At 41.2% G+C, this 16,181-nt stretch overlaps 2 protein-coding genes across 2 annotated transcripts in view; one reads left to right on the top strand and one right to left on the bottom strand.

Moving 5' to 3' along the window:
* Window positions 1-151: 151 nt before the first annotated feature.
* On the bottom strand, window positions 152-7,596 carry trappc2l (trafficking protein particle complex 2-like). The gene is made up of 5 exons (XM_017722269.1): window positions 7,533-7,596; window positions 4,580-4,752; window positions 2,579-2,666; window positions 2,383-2,462; window positions 152-318 (listed from the first exon to the last, which is right to left on the bottom strand). Exons 1-5 carry the CDS (start codon window positions 7,563-7,565, stop codon window positions 273-275), a joined length of 420 nt encoding a protein of 139 aa, XP_017577758.1. The 5' UTR covers window positions 7,566-7,596; the 3' UTR covers window positions 152-272.
* Window positions 7,597-7,613: 17 nt separating this feature from the next.
* galns (galactosamine (N-acetyl)-6-sulfatase) overlaps window positions 7,614-16,181 on the top strand; it is a 60,104-nt gene continuing 51,536 nt past the window's right edge. The window contains exons 1-4 of the mRNA XM_037534606.1: window positions 7,614-7,999; window positions 10,414-10,537; window positions 13,091-13,165; window positions 15,606-15,708. Of these exons, the coding sequence (XP_037390503.1) occupies window positions 7,883-7,999; window positions 10,414-10,537; window positions 13,091-13,165; window positions 15,606-15,708 (419 nt within the window). The 5' untranslated portion in view covers window positions 7,614-7,882. The remainder of the gene's footprint in view (window positions 8,000-10,413; window positions 10,538-13,090; window positions 13,166-15,605; window positions 15,709-16,181) is intronic.

Raw genomic sequence — 16,181 nt, 5'->3', positions numbered from 1 at the left:
GAGTGCCTTTAAATTTAAGTATAATTTTTTCTAATTTTGTATCTTTTGTGGTTATTCTTTACTGTAAATAACTGAACGAACTTCATGGAGAAAAATAAATAAATGGATTCATTTTCCTTTTGCCTGTATTACACAAATCAACATCGGTTGATTTCAGGGTGCAACTCCAAAGACGTTTTATTTCACACAGTATACAAACATGTACAGCTCAGGACATAAATGCAGAAAGGGGGACACAGAAGCTGCTGTATTTACAGTAAGAACAGACCGAGTCAGGAGGATTGCACCATCATAGCAGACACCATGCTGTCAAAGGCCCTGAAACAAGAGAGAACATTCAGTTCAGGGGATGAATCTGTAAATTCAGCCAAAGGTGCACGAGAGGGCTGAATGATGTGGGGGTCATTCTACAGAAATATCCGTTTTCGCGCTTACAGATGTTACACTTAAACATGTTAGGGCTACAATTTATATTATAAAATAAAAAGTTATTAACACTTACACCTTCTTGAGGCTCAATTTAGCAATATTGGTTTTTAAATCACTTCTATAGAGTTCCAAGCACCACAGAAGTGCTTGTCCCTAGTCATGTGTAAAGGGTGAGGCCACATTTTGAGGTAATTAAAAAAAAAAAAATTGTCTGCAATTTTAACTGCAATAATCTATACATGACTATGAAATATATGAATTAAATGACAGAAAGCAAATGCTAAATATTATATAATGAAAGTTGTGGTCCACAGGAGTCGTGTCACTGGTGTTACCGCATAACAAAAATCTCTTATTTTGAAATAAGTCACACTTTTACCTGTTTTCAGAGGATCTATCAAGAAAAGCACAGAGTTAGTCCACTGTGTCTTTCAGTTATCACAGATTTTCTCATTTAGCTCATGAGTTCATATGAAGCTTTCGGCTGAAGTCACTGGTGTGACCGACTTTAGTCGGAGGTATATTGTGAGAAAACGGATTAAGTGACGTATTTTAGTGGATATTCTCTGACTGACATCATGTCGTCTGATGCTCTGGAGCAGCCGTTTTATAAAATCCATTTTTAATTTATGGTGTTATGTCCAATTATGTCCAACACTAATGAGGATTGGTAACACCAGTGACCCGTATGGACAGACAGAACAGTGGACGTTTCTGTAGAATGAACAATTAAATATTGTTCTTTAATTTGACCAACTTGATTTACCCGAACATGTAAAGAACATCTGTGATTGGCCAGGATGCTCAAGGCACACTATAAAACATTTTGATTGGTTAAGAGACTCATTTGCATATTGCAGCCTTTTGTGATATCAGCACTGTGAAGGTCAAGTCTGACTGACCACTTTTTTTTAGGTATAGCAATCTTGTATCTTTGCTTCATGTCCATCAGCTCCACTTACCATAGAGGTGCACTTTGTTTTTCTACAATTACATATTCTAGTGTATACTTCGTTAGCCCCCTACATTCAATAATCAGGACCCTCACAGAGCAGGTATTATTTGGGGTGTGGGTTATCCTCAGCCCAGCAGTGAAACTGATGGTGTTAGTAGTTGTGAGAATAATAACTGAGTATTAGATGCAGCGAGATTCTCTCTTTGGAAGTTTCTGAATCAATTTCCAAAATATCATAATAGGATTTTTAATACACTTTTCCCTTTTGAAAAATGAACTTGCGGACAGTCTGAGACTTGATAAGGTACTTTGGCTCATCCTGAAGGAGGAAAAAGTTCATTTACATTTACGGCATTTGACTGACGCTCTTATCCAGAGCGACTTACAATTTGATCATTTTTACACAGGTAGGCCAAGGCGGTGTTAGGAGTCTTGCCCAAGGACTCTTATTGGTATAGTGTAGGGTGTTTGCCCTGGTGGGGATTGAACCCCAGTCTACAGCGTAGAAGGCAGAGGTATTAATCACTACACTAACCAACCACACTTGTCACTTTTAAGGCCTGAAACCATTGTAAACATGGCCCTACATAGGGACATGGCTTTAACAACCACCCCATGAACTGAGAATATCAGAGTATCTCTAGATTAGACGTTTCTTAGTGGCTAATCCAGTGATATTCTGAGTTGGGCTTTACGTTTAAAAACTGTTCATCCTTAAATGGACTTATGTGCAACATAAAAAGTAAAAAATAAAGTATAAAATCTTACCTGCCCATTGTTTTATTTTAGGTTAAACCTCGTTAGATGGTAAACCTAAAAATAATCCACCACCACACAACACCTTTCTCTGTGGGGGTCCAGACCATTAATGAACAGGGTAAAAGATCACTCACTAACAAACTATGTAGGGAAACGGGGTAGGTGTTTCTAATAAAGTAGCCAGTGAGCTTAGTGCGCAGGCCTAACCCACAATAGATTAATATTACACCCGTTCTTACCTTGACTGAATTGGATCACCAGGGTTGTAGAAGGGGTTGCACATCACATCTGTGAAGGAATTGTGCAATTTCCTGAACATCTGTGGAGACGGAATGACTGGTAAGATGACTTTCTACGCACGTGGTAATCCAGAATGACTCTGTATGACATTCAAGAGTGAAATGTTGGCAAAGACTTGAGGAAATGTCAGCTTACGCTTCGTATCTCGTTGTCTCTCAGTGATGTGTTTGAAGAGTCCACGACAATCACAAACTTCACTTTGGAGTTCGTCACATAGCCGTAGCTAATATTTCAGTTAAGGACACCTTAAAGAGTTACTAGTATGGAAATCGGTCAAGCAACATTACCGCCCCCTGATGACGACCTACTCATGCTGCACTCATACATCACCACCCCCAGCACCACCTCACAAGGCTGCGATTTGCCAGCTGTCTGTACCAACTGTGAATAACTCAATTCATCTAAACTGAGTTTGTAATAAAGATGTTGGACTGATTAAGTGAGGATTGTTGCGAGTCTCCTTAAAGCTGCCAGTGTTGCATCCGATTCATGTTTCCCTTCACAACTCAAAGCCTCGGGCGCGACTCACTGCGAGCAACACTGGAACTACGGAAAACGAAACGGGTAACGTTAAACGGCCGTTGTTAGCGACTGTGTCGACCTCTCGTCTGTACAGCCTTTCTTGGATTTTTTTTTCCTGCTTTCTGTAGATTCTGGTAGCTAATGTACGCTAGCTCTAAAAATACAGCAGCCCGGCCCACCCGGGTTTCCCTTGCAGCCCCACCTCCAAACCCGTATGTAACTGCAGTGCCTCTCCCATCATGCCACTCCCATTTTTGACAACATAAAGGGCAACTGCCTTTTTCAAATTATGTCAAAAAATGGAAATACGGAGTTTTGTCCTGAAAGCAGCATCATGCTAAATTGTAGCCAGCATTGTTAAAAGTAAATTAGAGTTAAATATACACAGCAAACGTTTCCATTTATGAGCAAACTAGTTCAACACTTCAACATTTGCTGATACCGTTATTTATTTATTTATTAGCTGTTTTCAGGGGGCGCAGACAGGAATTCGCTAAATTAAGAAATGCATGATCTCTACAGGACGCAGAAAAGCTAGTTCAGGCATTCATTACTTCAAGGCTAGATTACTGTAATGCCCTGCTGTCTGGCTGTCCCAGCAAAAGCCTCAACAAGCTTCAGCTAGTCCAGAACGCTGCAGCCAGAGTCTCACAAGAACCAGAAAGTTTGACCATATCAGCCCAGTTTTATCAGCCCTGCACTGGTTACCAGTTAAATTTCACATTGATTATAAAATCCTATTACTTACCTATAAAGCTCTAAACGGACTCGCCCCTCAGTACCTGAGAGAACTTCTCTCCCACTATGGACCATCACGCCTACTTAGATCACAAGGCACTGGCTCACTACTGGTACCTAGAGTTAATAAAGTTACATCAGGGGGGAGCTTTCTCATACAAAGCCCCCCAGCTCTGGAATAATCCTCCTGTTAATGTTCGGGACTCAGACACAGCCTCATTGTTTAATTCAAGGCTAAAAACTTACTTGTATAGTCGAGTCTTTGGTGATTAGTCTTCCCTGTCAGGTCTAGACCTGCTGGAGTCTCTGCTGCTCTGTTTTACTGTAATCTGTGGTCAGTCACTCTTTACAGAACTGACTGTGTGTTTTTTCCTTTCTCTGCCGAGCTGATCAGCTGCCCATCTTGTGCGTCTGATGCTGTTGCCTCTTCTGCCTTGATCGGGTGCCACTGCTCGCCAGCCTTCTGGACCGGCTTGACCACCATTGAGCTTCTTGCTTTACAACACTGTGTAATCCTCACCCTCAGATGCAGCTGCTGCATAATCATAAATTAATCAAGTTAACCGCTGCTTTTCTTTTCCCCACTTTACTATAATACTTTATACTAATAATGTTTGCTGTCCGGTGTCGACCGTAGGAGGATGGGTTCCCCTTCTGTCTTGGTTCCTCTCAAGGTTTCTCTTTAGGGAGTTTTTCCTTGCCACTGTCGCTGCTGGTGACGCTCATGGGGGCTTGGACCCGGATTTTCTTTTCTTTCTGTAATACTGATTGTTCTGTAAAGCTGCTTTGTGACAACACCTGTTGTAAAAAGCTCTATATACATAAACTTTGCTTTGCTAGTTGTTGGGGACTGTGAGCACGTCATGCGAAGGATACACTTTGTAGTCCTCTGTTGGGTAAAGCAGACCCAGGTACAGCTCTCTCTGCTCAGCCATGGCTTTCCCCGCCGTAGAGATCTTCTCCTCCACTACATCCAGCGACGTGTGCACAGTGTAGTGGAACTTCAGCTCACTCTGGGAGGGGACACTCCGTATGTACAGAGGGTAATTCTGTAAAGGGGACAAAATCACAGAAACGCTAAGGTGAAAGAAAACCTTGCAGATTTCCATCCATCCATCCATCCATCCTATCCCAGCAGTCATCAGGCGGAAGGCAGGATACACCGTGGACAGGTCGCCAGTCCATCGCAGGGCAGACAGACAGACAGACAGACACAGACAGTCACTCACACCCAGGGGCAATTTAGCATGTCCAATTGGCCTGACCGCATGTCTTTGTACTGTGGGAGGAAACCCACACAGACACGGGGAGAACATGCAAACTCCACACAGAGAGGACCCCGGTCACCTGGCCGGGGAATCAAACCCAGGCCATCCTCGCTGTGACCCACCACGCCACCGTGCCGCCACCTTCCCGATTCACAACTGTAAATAAAAGCTTGCAGTAAAAGTACATTTTGCACTAGAAACACATCAGATACTGGATATCAGGTCACCACCAGCAAAACATGCTGGACTGGATATCGAAGGAGAAAAAAAGAATAAGTCCCCCGATGAGCCTTGAATATGGATATGGTTTTTAGACTTGCCAGCATTATTTTAGAAAGGTATACATATATTTACCATGCGACTACATTTATATATCAAAACCACCACATAAACTCCTCTTCTGAGGTCGGTGAGGATGTGCAAAAAGAAATGTAGATTCTCATTTACTTGTTAGAAACTGCAATATGATCAGCAGTGCAAGTGCCAAATTCTAATTATTAAAAACCACTATATTGTGCTGTCCTACTACCAACATACAGATGCACTGCAAATCCTAATAATATAGCACTGTACTAACAAAATACAATGCATTTAGGATTTTTTTGGATGGGGGGTCATAATCATGCAGAAAAGATCAGCTGTTACTGCAGGTAATACATTTTCTGAGAGGTCTGAATGAATAAAAAGTTTGGATATTAAAGAGGAATTCCAATAAGTTCTTAATGCCTGCGGCTCAATGAGTGCACTGCAGAGAAATCTGGACTTTAAAAAAAAAAATAGTGGTGGTGATAGGAACCAGGGGTCTACTATTCAAAAGCATAGTGAACTATGAACCTACATGTGTCATCTGAATTCCCATGTAATGCTGATGGTAAAATGGAAGTAAATCTGGGAAATAGAGGTCCTCACAGTGCCCTGCATGTATCTCTGCACAATGAATGTGTGTGTGTGTGTGTGTGTGTGTGTGTGTGTGTGTGTATGTATGTGTATGTGTATATATATATATATATATATATATATATGAAGAGAGAGAGAGAGAGACACACACACACACACATACATATATATATATATATATATATATATATATATATATATATATATATATATATATACACATACACACACACACACACACACACACACAACCCCAATTGCAATGAAGTTGGGACGCTGTGAAAAACACAAATAAAAACAGAATACGATGATTTGCAAATCCTTTTGAACCTATATTCAATTGAATACACTACAAAGACGAGATATTTAATGTTCAAACGGATAAACTTTTCACCACTTTGTAAACAACACTGTTGATAACAACGTTTCTCAACGTGCAATTGCAAGGAATTTAGGGATTTCTTCATCTACAGTCCATAATATCATCAAAAGATTCAGAGAATCTGGAGAAATCTCTGCAAGTAAGCGGCAAGGCAGAAAACCACCACTGAATGCCTGTGACCGTCGACCCCTCAGGCGGCACTGCATTAAAAACCGACATCATTCTGTAACGGATATTCCCACATGGGCTCAGGAACACTTCCCAAACGCTTATTGAGTGTTGTTAAAAGGAAAGGTGATGTAACACAGTGGTAAACACGCCCCTGTCCCAAGCATCAAATTCAAAATGAGTGAATATTTGTAAAAAAAAAAATAAAGTTTATCCGTTTGAACGTTAAATATCTTGTCTTTGTAGTGTATTCAATTGAATATAGGTTGAAAGGTATTCTGTTTTTATTTGTTTTACACAACGTCCCAACTTAATTGGAATTGGGGTTGTATATGTGTGTGTGTGTGTGTGTGTGTGTGTGTATGTATGTATGTATGTGTATATGTACACAGTACTGCGCGAAAGTTTTAGGCCAGGAGTTGCATTTTAACTACATATAATACTGGGCTTCCTCGAGGAGAGGCTTGGAAATGGTTAAACAAACACACTCACATCACTATTTATATATATATATATATATATATAAGGCAGTATGTTCAAAGCCATTGCATGTAATAACTAAAAGAGGGAGCTTTCAGAGGCATTCAATTCTTCAGATGTCTGGTTCCCATCACCACCACTGTGAACAACTCGACATGTTTCTCTGGACTGGAGCATTTCACTCCAAACCACTCCAAACCAAACCATCTCAACCAGGTAGTCCCTCAGAATTTTGTAAGAACGGTGGGATTCCCCTTTAATGTGCCGCAGCCACTGTAGGTAAACGAGTTTCACTACAAATAAAAAGGCTGTTAGAGGAAATCCCGGCCACAGAAAACCGGACTGAGCTCCACATATCAGAAAAACACCGTCTGGCACGATGATCATATAAATATGAATAGCAGAGACCAGGACAGAGACCCGGACAGAGACCCGAGCAGAGACCCGGGCGCTGCAGCTTCTCCCCGCTGAGCCCCCGACTGTCAACACCAGCGCTCACTACACTATAAACAGCACAGCAGAGCCACAGAACGGCCCCGGCTAGGACGTGTGAGTCTTCTTAACTGCCCCTGACCCTTAACAAGGAGTTTTAACCAGAGATAAAAGCGAGAGAACAGGATATTTCAATGTTTACCTCCTTCGCTATCACCGCCACACACACCGCCATGTTGAGACGGTGACGACATGAGACACGTGACGTGACGTGTGACGCAAGCCCGTTTGTTTTCTTGGTTTATTTTCGGTTTGGAGGTTGTTTTTTTTGCTAAAACAAGGCGCGGTTTATTCTGGCGTTACTGTATGGCGAGAATGTGTCGCCTGTGAAGCTCTCGGACTGTTTATGCGGACTTTTTAAACTCTGACTCGTTCAGAGGCGCTGCTGTGCGCACTTCCTCAACGCGCGAGGCATGTGATGAGCAGAGGCTGCGCGAGACTAGAAGAGAGAGGTGAAGAGAGGTGAAGAGAGATGAAGAGAGGTGAAGAGAGATGGGGCTCCAGCGAATTACGTGTTTATCTATCTTTCTCTGGGCTGTGAGTTTTCCTACAGCCGCCAACAGTCAGAATGTGTCCACTCCAAATATCATCATCATGCTAATGGATGACGTAAGTCTTTTAAAGTAACTCCACTCCTGGTGCTTCTGTACTTCTGGTGCTTCTGTACTTCTGGTGCTTCTGTACTTTGGGTGCTTCTGTACTTTGGGTGCTTCTCTACTTCTGGTGCTTCTGTACTTCTGGTGCTTCTGTACTTTGGGTGCTTCTGTACTTTGGGTGCTTCTCTACTTCTGGTGCTTCTGTACTTCTGGTGCTTCTGTATTTTGGGTGCTTCTGTACTTCTGGTGCTTCTGTACTTTGGGTGCTTCTGTACTTTGGGTGCTTCTGTACTTCTGGTGCTTCTGTACTTTGGGTGCTTCTGTACTTCTGGTGCTTCTGTACTTTGGGTGCTTCTGTACTTTGGGTGCTTCTGTACTTCTGGTACTTCTGTACTTCGGGTGCTTCTGTACTTCGGGTGCTTCTGTACTTCGGGTGCTTCTGTACTTCTGGTGCTTCTGTACTTTGGGTGCTTCTGTACTTCTGGTGCTTCTGTACTTCTGGTGCTTCTGTACTTTGGGTGCTTCTGTACTTTAGGTGCTTCTGTACTTCTGGTGCTTCTGTACTTTGGGTGCTTCTGTACTTTGGGAGTCTTGGTTCCTCTCAAGGTTTCTTCCTCTTTAGGGAGTTTTTCCTTGCCACTGTTGCCGCTGGCGACACTCATTGGGGCTCGGACTCGGATTTTCTTATCTTTTCTTTCTGTAATACTGATTGTTCTGTGAAACTGCTTTGTGACAACACCTGTTGTAAAAAGCTCTATATAAATAAACTTTGCTTTGCTTTTAAAAGGCATTTTCTGTGGCTACAGGTTGACTTTGCAGAGCCCTTTTTGGTGCTATATAGAACGGTTTTAAAAAGGCTGTTTATAGAAGCACATGCAACAACACATTATCACTCTGACGTACCATTTCACCATACAAGGAACCGTTTAAAGAACCGCGTATTTTAAGAGTTTCATTACACATATAATAATTTCATAGCACTGTAATCTGCAGCTACTCAAAACTGGGTAAACTACATTGCTAAATTTCCTTTGGGATCAATAAAGTATCTGTCTATCTATCTATCTATCTATCTGTCTGTCTGTCTGTCTGTCTGTATGTCTACATTTAGTGTGGTTTAGTATCTGCTGTATCTCTAGTGATTTTTTTATGTTTTGCTTTCCAACTTGTCACCGTAAGATATTTAGCCATAAAAACAATGCACCGTCGCATTCAGTGACGCTATAAATAGTAACGCCCAATTTCTTATTTTTACCCCATCCCCTGTTTTCAAGTGTCACTTTGCCTCTTGCAACTGAGCCACAGGGGTAGTGGTTGAAATCTTCTCTATGGAATGAGACCCTCAAATAAAGAGCATCACTTCATTAACAGCTACTGGTGCTGCTCTGTAGGCGACCCTGCCCGTCTGCAGTGACAGCAGAGGGGAAAGTTCAGCTCCTCACTGCTGGGCTTTAGTCACATTTAGGGGTCATACGCCTTCAAAGAGGGGGGCAATTATTTATTATCACCCCCCCAATTCTTCAGATATCAGATATTCTCCAGCTTCTCATTCAAATTTCCCAGTTCCACCTTAAATGCAGCAGCAGTTACATTCTGGCGCTTCAGGCATCAGAACTGCTGGACTATTTAAGGTGGAACAGGAAAATTTGGCAGCTAGCTACTGAGACATTAGCAAGCTATTAGCAATTTTGTATGCTTGTTATGAAGAAAAGGACCATAATGCACTGAAACAGCATTAAACTAAGGTAATATGACGGTTATCATCATCATTTTATCATCACCAACAGAGGAAATTCCCCCAATTTTGTTTTTTTTGGACTCTTGTGCTCCATCCTGCTGGTTTTTCTTTTTTTCTCATAACACTGTTTGGAGTGAGTCTCTGGATAAACCTCAGTCTGGAGGGCCATGTTGCCCCAACACTTCGCCCTACCCCTCTAACAACAAGAATTGGGACACCCTACCAAAACAGAAGGCTAAGGGCTAAGTGGTAGGGGCATGGGCTGAAATGGGATTGGGCCTAAATGACCGTCATTTAAGCCTTCGGAGAAGCCAAGTTCGAAAGCAGATACGTCTTTTATTCGACATTAATAACTTGCTTTTTGTCAACACTGACAGCGTCCATCAGGTTTATAGTTATGTTGACTGTTTGTTTGTTTGTTTGTTCTCCGTAGAGGATGTGTGAACTTACTTTGCCTTTGGAAATCAACAAGACGTGAACTTTAACTGTGTATTTGACTGTGTTTATTGCTGTGAGACGTCCACTTTTTCACACTAAAGACAGAGGAAACGAGACGCTTACTGAGGGATAAACAACACAAAATTAAAACTGTAGACACTTTTAAAATCACCACATCTGTCTGGCGCTGATGTCCTGGAATGAGACTACTCTGCTTTGGTTCACATGGTGCATTCTCCCTCCTCTTTCAGATGGGGTGGGGTGATCTGGGGGTGTTTGGTCAGCCCGCCATGGAAACTCCAAACCTGGACTTGATGGCTTCTCAGGGGATGCTGTTCCCCAACTTCTACACCGCAAACCCACTCTGCTCCCCCTGTGCGTGTCTGCACTGAGGTTGCCTTTAAATTCCTCTCAGAATACATGCATACACACTATATGTCCAAAAGTATCTAGACAGCCCTTCTAATGAATGAACTCAGGTATATTAATGTGCACACATTACTGATACACTTGCTCAGTTGCACATAAGCTTGTATAGTCTACATAAAACATACTAGCAAATAGACACTAGAGCAGTCACCATGGCCAATGCCAAGTGTGGGCTAGAAGGGTATAAAGCCCCCCAGCATTGGGCTGTGGAGCAGTGGAACGGTGTTCTCTGGAGTGATGTATCTCCATCCAGAACCTTCGGGATGAGTTGGAGTGATCCAGAACTGACCATTCAACATCAGTACCTGACCTCACTAATGCTGTTGTGGCTGAATGCAATCAAATCCTTACAGATATGTTCCAGCATTTAGTGTAAAGCCCTCCTGGAAGAGCAAAGGCTGTTACTGCAGCAACAAACTCCTTATTAATACCATTGTTTTCAGCCCTCCAGTCTGAAAATTAACAACAGCCTGTTTTTAATTATTGTTTTGTGGTGTTATAAGAATCAAAGCATGTACATATATCTGCATATTCAGCCTACAGCAATTTAGCTCCACCCATACACTCACACTGAAGTCATAAGGATCCTTTCAGCCATACTACTTTGAAAAAAACGAGGTACAGTGCAGGGCAGCCAATCAGAACAGAATTCATTTACATATTTACAATATTCATTTACATATCACTCTTAAAGGCACAGTAACAAAACCTGTTACCTGCCTCACAATGCTTACAGTACTGGGTGAAAGTCTTAGGCACCCAAGACACATTTTCAAAATCTATTTATTTGTGTAGTTTGTGTTTATTTGCTGAGAAAAGTGTTAAAATTTGAATGAACGAAATGCATAGAATATTAATTAACATATATATAAATTATTAAATACAAATATATATAAAATAAATAGTGATTTTCTGGATGTGACTGTGTTTGTTTACCCATTTCCAAGCCTCTCCTTGAGGAAGCCCAGTATTATATGTAGTTAAAAAGCAGCTCCTGGTTTGACCAATCAGTGCTCAGTAAATTGCGCTCATGATGTCATTGATGATATTAACGAGTCTCTGTGGCGGCTGTGAAGGTGTCAAGGAAAAATATGGACCCAAGAAATTCTTGTTCCTTTTCATTGTTTTTCTGTTTGTTTGAATTATGAATACGACTTTATTCTAATGTATATTGTGATAAACTCACTGCTGAGGTCAACTGTTTAAACATTTGCTTAGATGCCTAAAACCTTCGCTGCACAGAACTGTATGTCAAAAAACTGCAACACAGATGGGCAGATATTAAAATAAGAAGTTGGCTAAGGAGACATCATTTTTTGGATTTCAGTACTAAGACACCACATATACTAGAATAGAGTGTTCGGCAAAAGTTTGAGCAAATTACATGTTTTGTGAAGGGAAAAATAAGTGAGCAGATCCTCTCCAGAGAATCCTCTCTTAAATGTGGCATTTTGCTGCAAAGTTTAATGCATAATTTCTGTTTATTAGCGTATAAAATAGGCCATCACTTGTGCACAGGCTGCATGGTGTTTAATTTTTTCTCTATATGTTAAAGCCAGAAAATAAACAGTAATGCTGCATAAAAAAACCTGTGGCGCCCAAACTTTTGCACGTGGCTGTGTGTGTCACATGTATGAGGAACTATGTGCACATTTTAGTTAAGACATTGGTATAATGTCTAATGTATAAGACATTAGTTGCTGCACTATAACATCTCAGAAGTGCTTGATATTTCAGCTCAGGTGGGGCTTTTGGGGGAGATTTTGGTTTAAAATGACACGTCCAGAGGAAAGCGGCCCTGGTCAGTTTAACCAAGCGCACTCCTCCGTGAGAACCGCTGGCACTGAGTGGCAGGAAGATAGAACTCATTATGCTAATGTGGCTAATGCTCACACTACTGATGTATGCAAATTATACATAATTTGGGATTCTGAACAAATGTGTTATGCAGCAGATGTAGCGTTGGTCCCTTCTCAGTCCTAATTAATATTTAAGCAAATAAGGCTTAATCGATAGTTAATCTGGAAGGTGAGATGAAGGCGCCCAGAGGAAGTCTCTGTACCTGGTGTTCTGCATTAGCGCGGTGGAGGCAGTATTAGAGAAACTTCCTCAGAACCTTAATTAGAATTTTAATCACAGAGCAGATAAGGCGAGGGTCTTCTAATCACAGTGCGCAGGGTGAGCTCCCCTGTCTCTCTCTCTTTTCCCTCTCTCGCTCTTTGAAATGAAAGTCTTATTTGCAGGCTGATTTTGTCAGTTGAAACCAGCTCAGATTTGCTCTTCAAGGAGGTTTTTGCTTTTCGATTAGATATTCAAACTTTTATTTCGCGAGGAAGGACAACAGTAATACGTCTCCTTCATGCTTGAGATGCTTTCCGTGAAGAGTAGCGTGTTCCCTGCCTTCGCCTCGTTTTCCCTGAGTGTTATGATTTACTGTGGTTTGTAAGTGAAATGACTGAACGTCTTTCCCGTGTTCTCGCTCTTCTCCCTGTCCTGCAGCCAGAGCTGCGCTGCTTACTGGAAGACTTCCAATTCGGAATGGGTTCTACACCACCAACGCACACGCCAGGAACGGTATGATCTGCCATAACTCTACCATCGGCTTTGAGCCTTGTACATTTTACAATTACATATTGTTGATTTCCCGGCGACCCTGACGCAGAAGCGGCTTGGGAAATGGATGGATGGATGGATGGATGGATATTGTTGATTTTCAACAAGCTGAAAAAAGTAAAATATTAAAAGGGACGTAACATCATAGCTGTGAGATCTGCTGTAACGCCACTTTTAACCTCTGTTAACCTTTTACTGCATGGCTTCGTTTTCCCATTACATTCAAATATGGCATTTATTCTCATTTCAGTGCAGTATATCTTCACTTTACATTATTTTTTACTCAACATATTGAAAAAAATATATATTAATGGTGACATAACATAGCATGATGTACTGTAACTATACCATTGCAACAACATTATTTTTTCTTAAGTGACCCTTATTAGTCCCACAATGGGGAAATTTCAACTCCGCATTTAACCCATCCGTGAAGTGAAACACCACATACACACTAGTGAGCACACACACACTAGGGGGCAGTGAGCACACTTGCCCGGAGCGGTGGGCAGCCCAATCAGCAGCGCCCGGGGAGCAGTGGGGGGTTAGGTGTCTTGCTCAAGGACACCTCAGTCATGTGCTGTCGGCTCTGGGGATCGAACCGGCGACCTTCCGGTTATGAGGCTGGATCCCTAACCTCCAGCCCATGACTGCCCCCAAATTTCCCCCATTTCCATTACATTTCATAGATTTTCTAAGGGAAAATAAGTTAGCACATCTCAGAGGTCTGATTGTAAATATGGAATTTTCTATCGTTTTAGTGCAGTGTATCTTTATTTAACACATTGCAAAAAAAATAAAATCTGACATAACTTCATAATGATACAATCTACTGTGACTCTACCGAAACTCTACCATTGGCACTATCTTTTAACCTTCTACTTCATGGCGTTGCCGTATGGCAACAACGTTATTTTCCCATTATGTTTGGTTGATGTCCTAAGGGAAAATAAGTTAGCACATCTCCAGAGGTCGGATTTTAAATATGGCATTTTCTACTACTCGTAGTGCAGTGTACCTATTTTTGTTCAGCATATAAAAAAAAAAAATATTCAATGCGATTGAACTTCGTAGCAGTATGATCTACTATAACTCCACCATCGCCGCTATCTAACCTTTTACTGCAAGCCGTTGCCCTGTGGCAACAATTTCATTTTCCAGTTGCACTTTGTTGATTTTCTGAGTAAAGGTTAGTTAGCACATCTACAGAGATCTGATTGTAGATATGGCATTTTCTACTAAGTTTAGTCCGATATATCTATTTTTCTTTATTTAACATATTGGAAAAAATTTGATATTAAATGTGACAACTTTTACACAAGCCACATTTTCTGTTTTTTTCCAATATGCTGAGGTTAGCAGAAAAAATAGCAAATAGAGTATATTTTATCTCATTTTCTCTTCCATCCACAAAATATGTAATTTTACCAGCGGTGGCCAAACATTTGAACACAGCACGGTGGCGTGGTGGGTAGCGCTGTCGCCTCACAGCGAGGAGGGCCTGGGTTCGATTCCCCGGCCGGGCGACCAGGGTCTTCTCTGTGTGGAGTTTGCATGTTCTCCCCGTGTCTGCGTGGGTTCCTCCGGGTTCTCCGGTTTCCTCCCACAGTCCAAAAAGACATGCAGTCAGGCCGATTGTGTAAAATGATCAAATTGTAAGTCGCTCTGGATAAGAGCGTCAGCCAAATGGCGGTAATGTAAATTTATTCCCAGGTTACGCTTTTTTGTGCTTTGGGAAGCCGAAGGTTTTCAGAGTAACAGAGTAACTCTTTTCTAATCACATATCTTCCTGTTACGTTCACTCTTTCTTTTTCATCAACACATTTTTACATGGCATGGTGAGGCTTGACCTCTGAAGTGCTCTTAAAGTGTGTGTATAGTTCAGGATTTGTTTACAAGAACTTCAACACCAAATTTAAACACAATCTGTGTGAGATCACACTTTTTTATCATAAATAAAAGCTTTATTTTATTTATTATAAAGTTTTATACAAAGCAAAAAAAAAAAAACGTAATAGTTGCCGTATGGCAGCAACATGGAACTGCAGTCATACAATGAGAGTAACTGACTTTTACATCACCGTTTGACGGTTTTATCAGTGTTGCTATTTTCATACTTGCATACATGCATGAATGGCAGATTTTGGTCATGCCTGAGTGATGAATGTGGATATGTGAATACACAAATGTGAAAAATTGTATTTTTGCCAGAAAAAGTAGCACGTTCTTTCTTGAATATTATTATAATATTCCAATATTATAATTAACTCTAATTCGAACAAAATTCATGCCGTTAATTCGCTGCATGCAGATCACTACTTTTCCCACCTTTACTGTCTGTTAATCTCCTTTTGCTGCTCTTGTCTCTGAGCGTTGTGTGTAACAAGTGTTTCTCGTACAGCCTACACGCCTCAGGAGATCGTGGGAGGAATCTCAAAAGACGAGATACTGTTGCCTCAGATCCTGAAGAAAAAAGGCTATGTCAGCAAGATCGTCGGCAAGTGGTGAGTTCCTCCACTGTAACTGCAGTGGTGATAATATAGGGCTGAACATTATACCAGGTAAAGGTGGGCAACCACCAAGAGACCCATTAAAATGCAAATTAAATCACTGCTGTCAAATTTTTTTTACATTTTCATTTTTCCTGCACCGTTTGACAACACCAGGTGCTCTTTCCATTGTGTGAACATTTCATGATAAATGGACCAATAGAACTTACTTATAATCTACCTATAGGCCTAAAATCATTGATCCATTGCAGTGATTTCCAGCATTAAGGCTTGTTGTGATTTCATAATAATTATTCAATATTATACTTTTAGTTTTAATTTTATGCTCATACTATACTATCATTTGCAACTCATAGGGTACATTCTGTTGAACGTGCACAGTCTAAGGTTTCAATCCATAAAACAGCAGAAGTTTTATTATGGTTTAAATTTCATAAAAAACATTTACGGCATTTTGTTGACGCTTT

The sequence above is a fragment of the Pygocentrus nattereri genome, chromosome 25, assembly GCF_015220715.1.
Source record: "Pygocentrus nattereri isolate fPygNat1 chromosome 25, fPygNat1.pri, whole genome shotgun sequence".
NCBI classification, from domain to species: Eukaryota; Metazoa; Chordata; class Actinopteri; order Characiformes; family Serrasalmidae; genus Pygocentrus; species Pygocentrus nattereri.
Note: the sequence above shows the minus strand (reverse complement) of the source record. Positions and strands in the feature narration are given on the sequence as shown.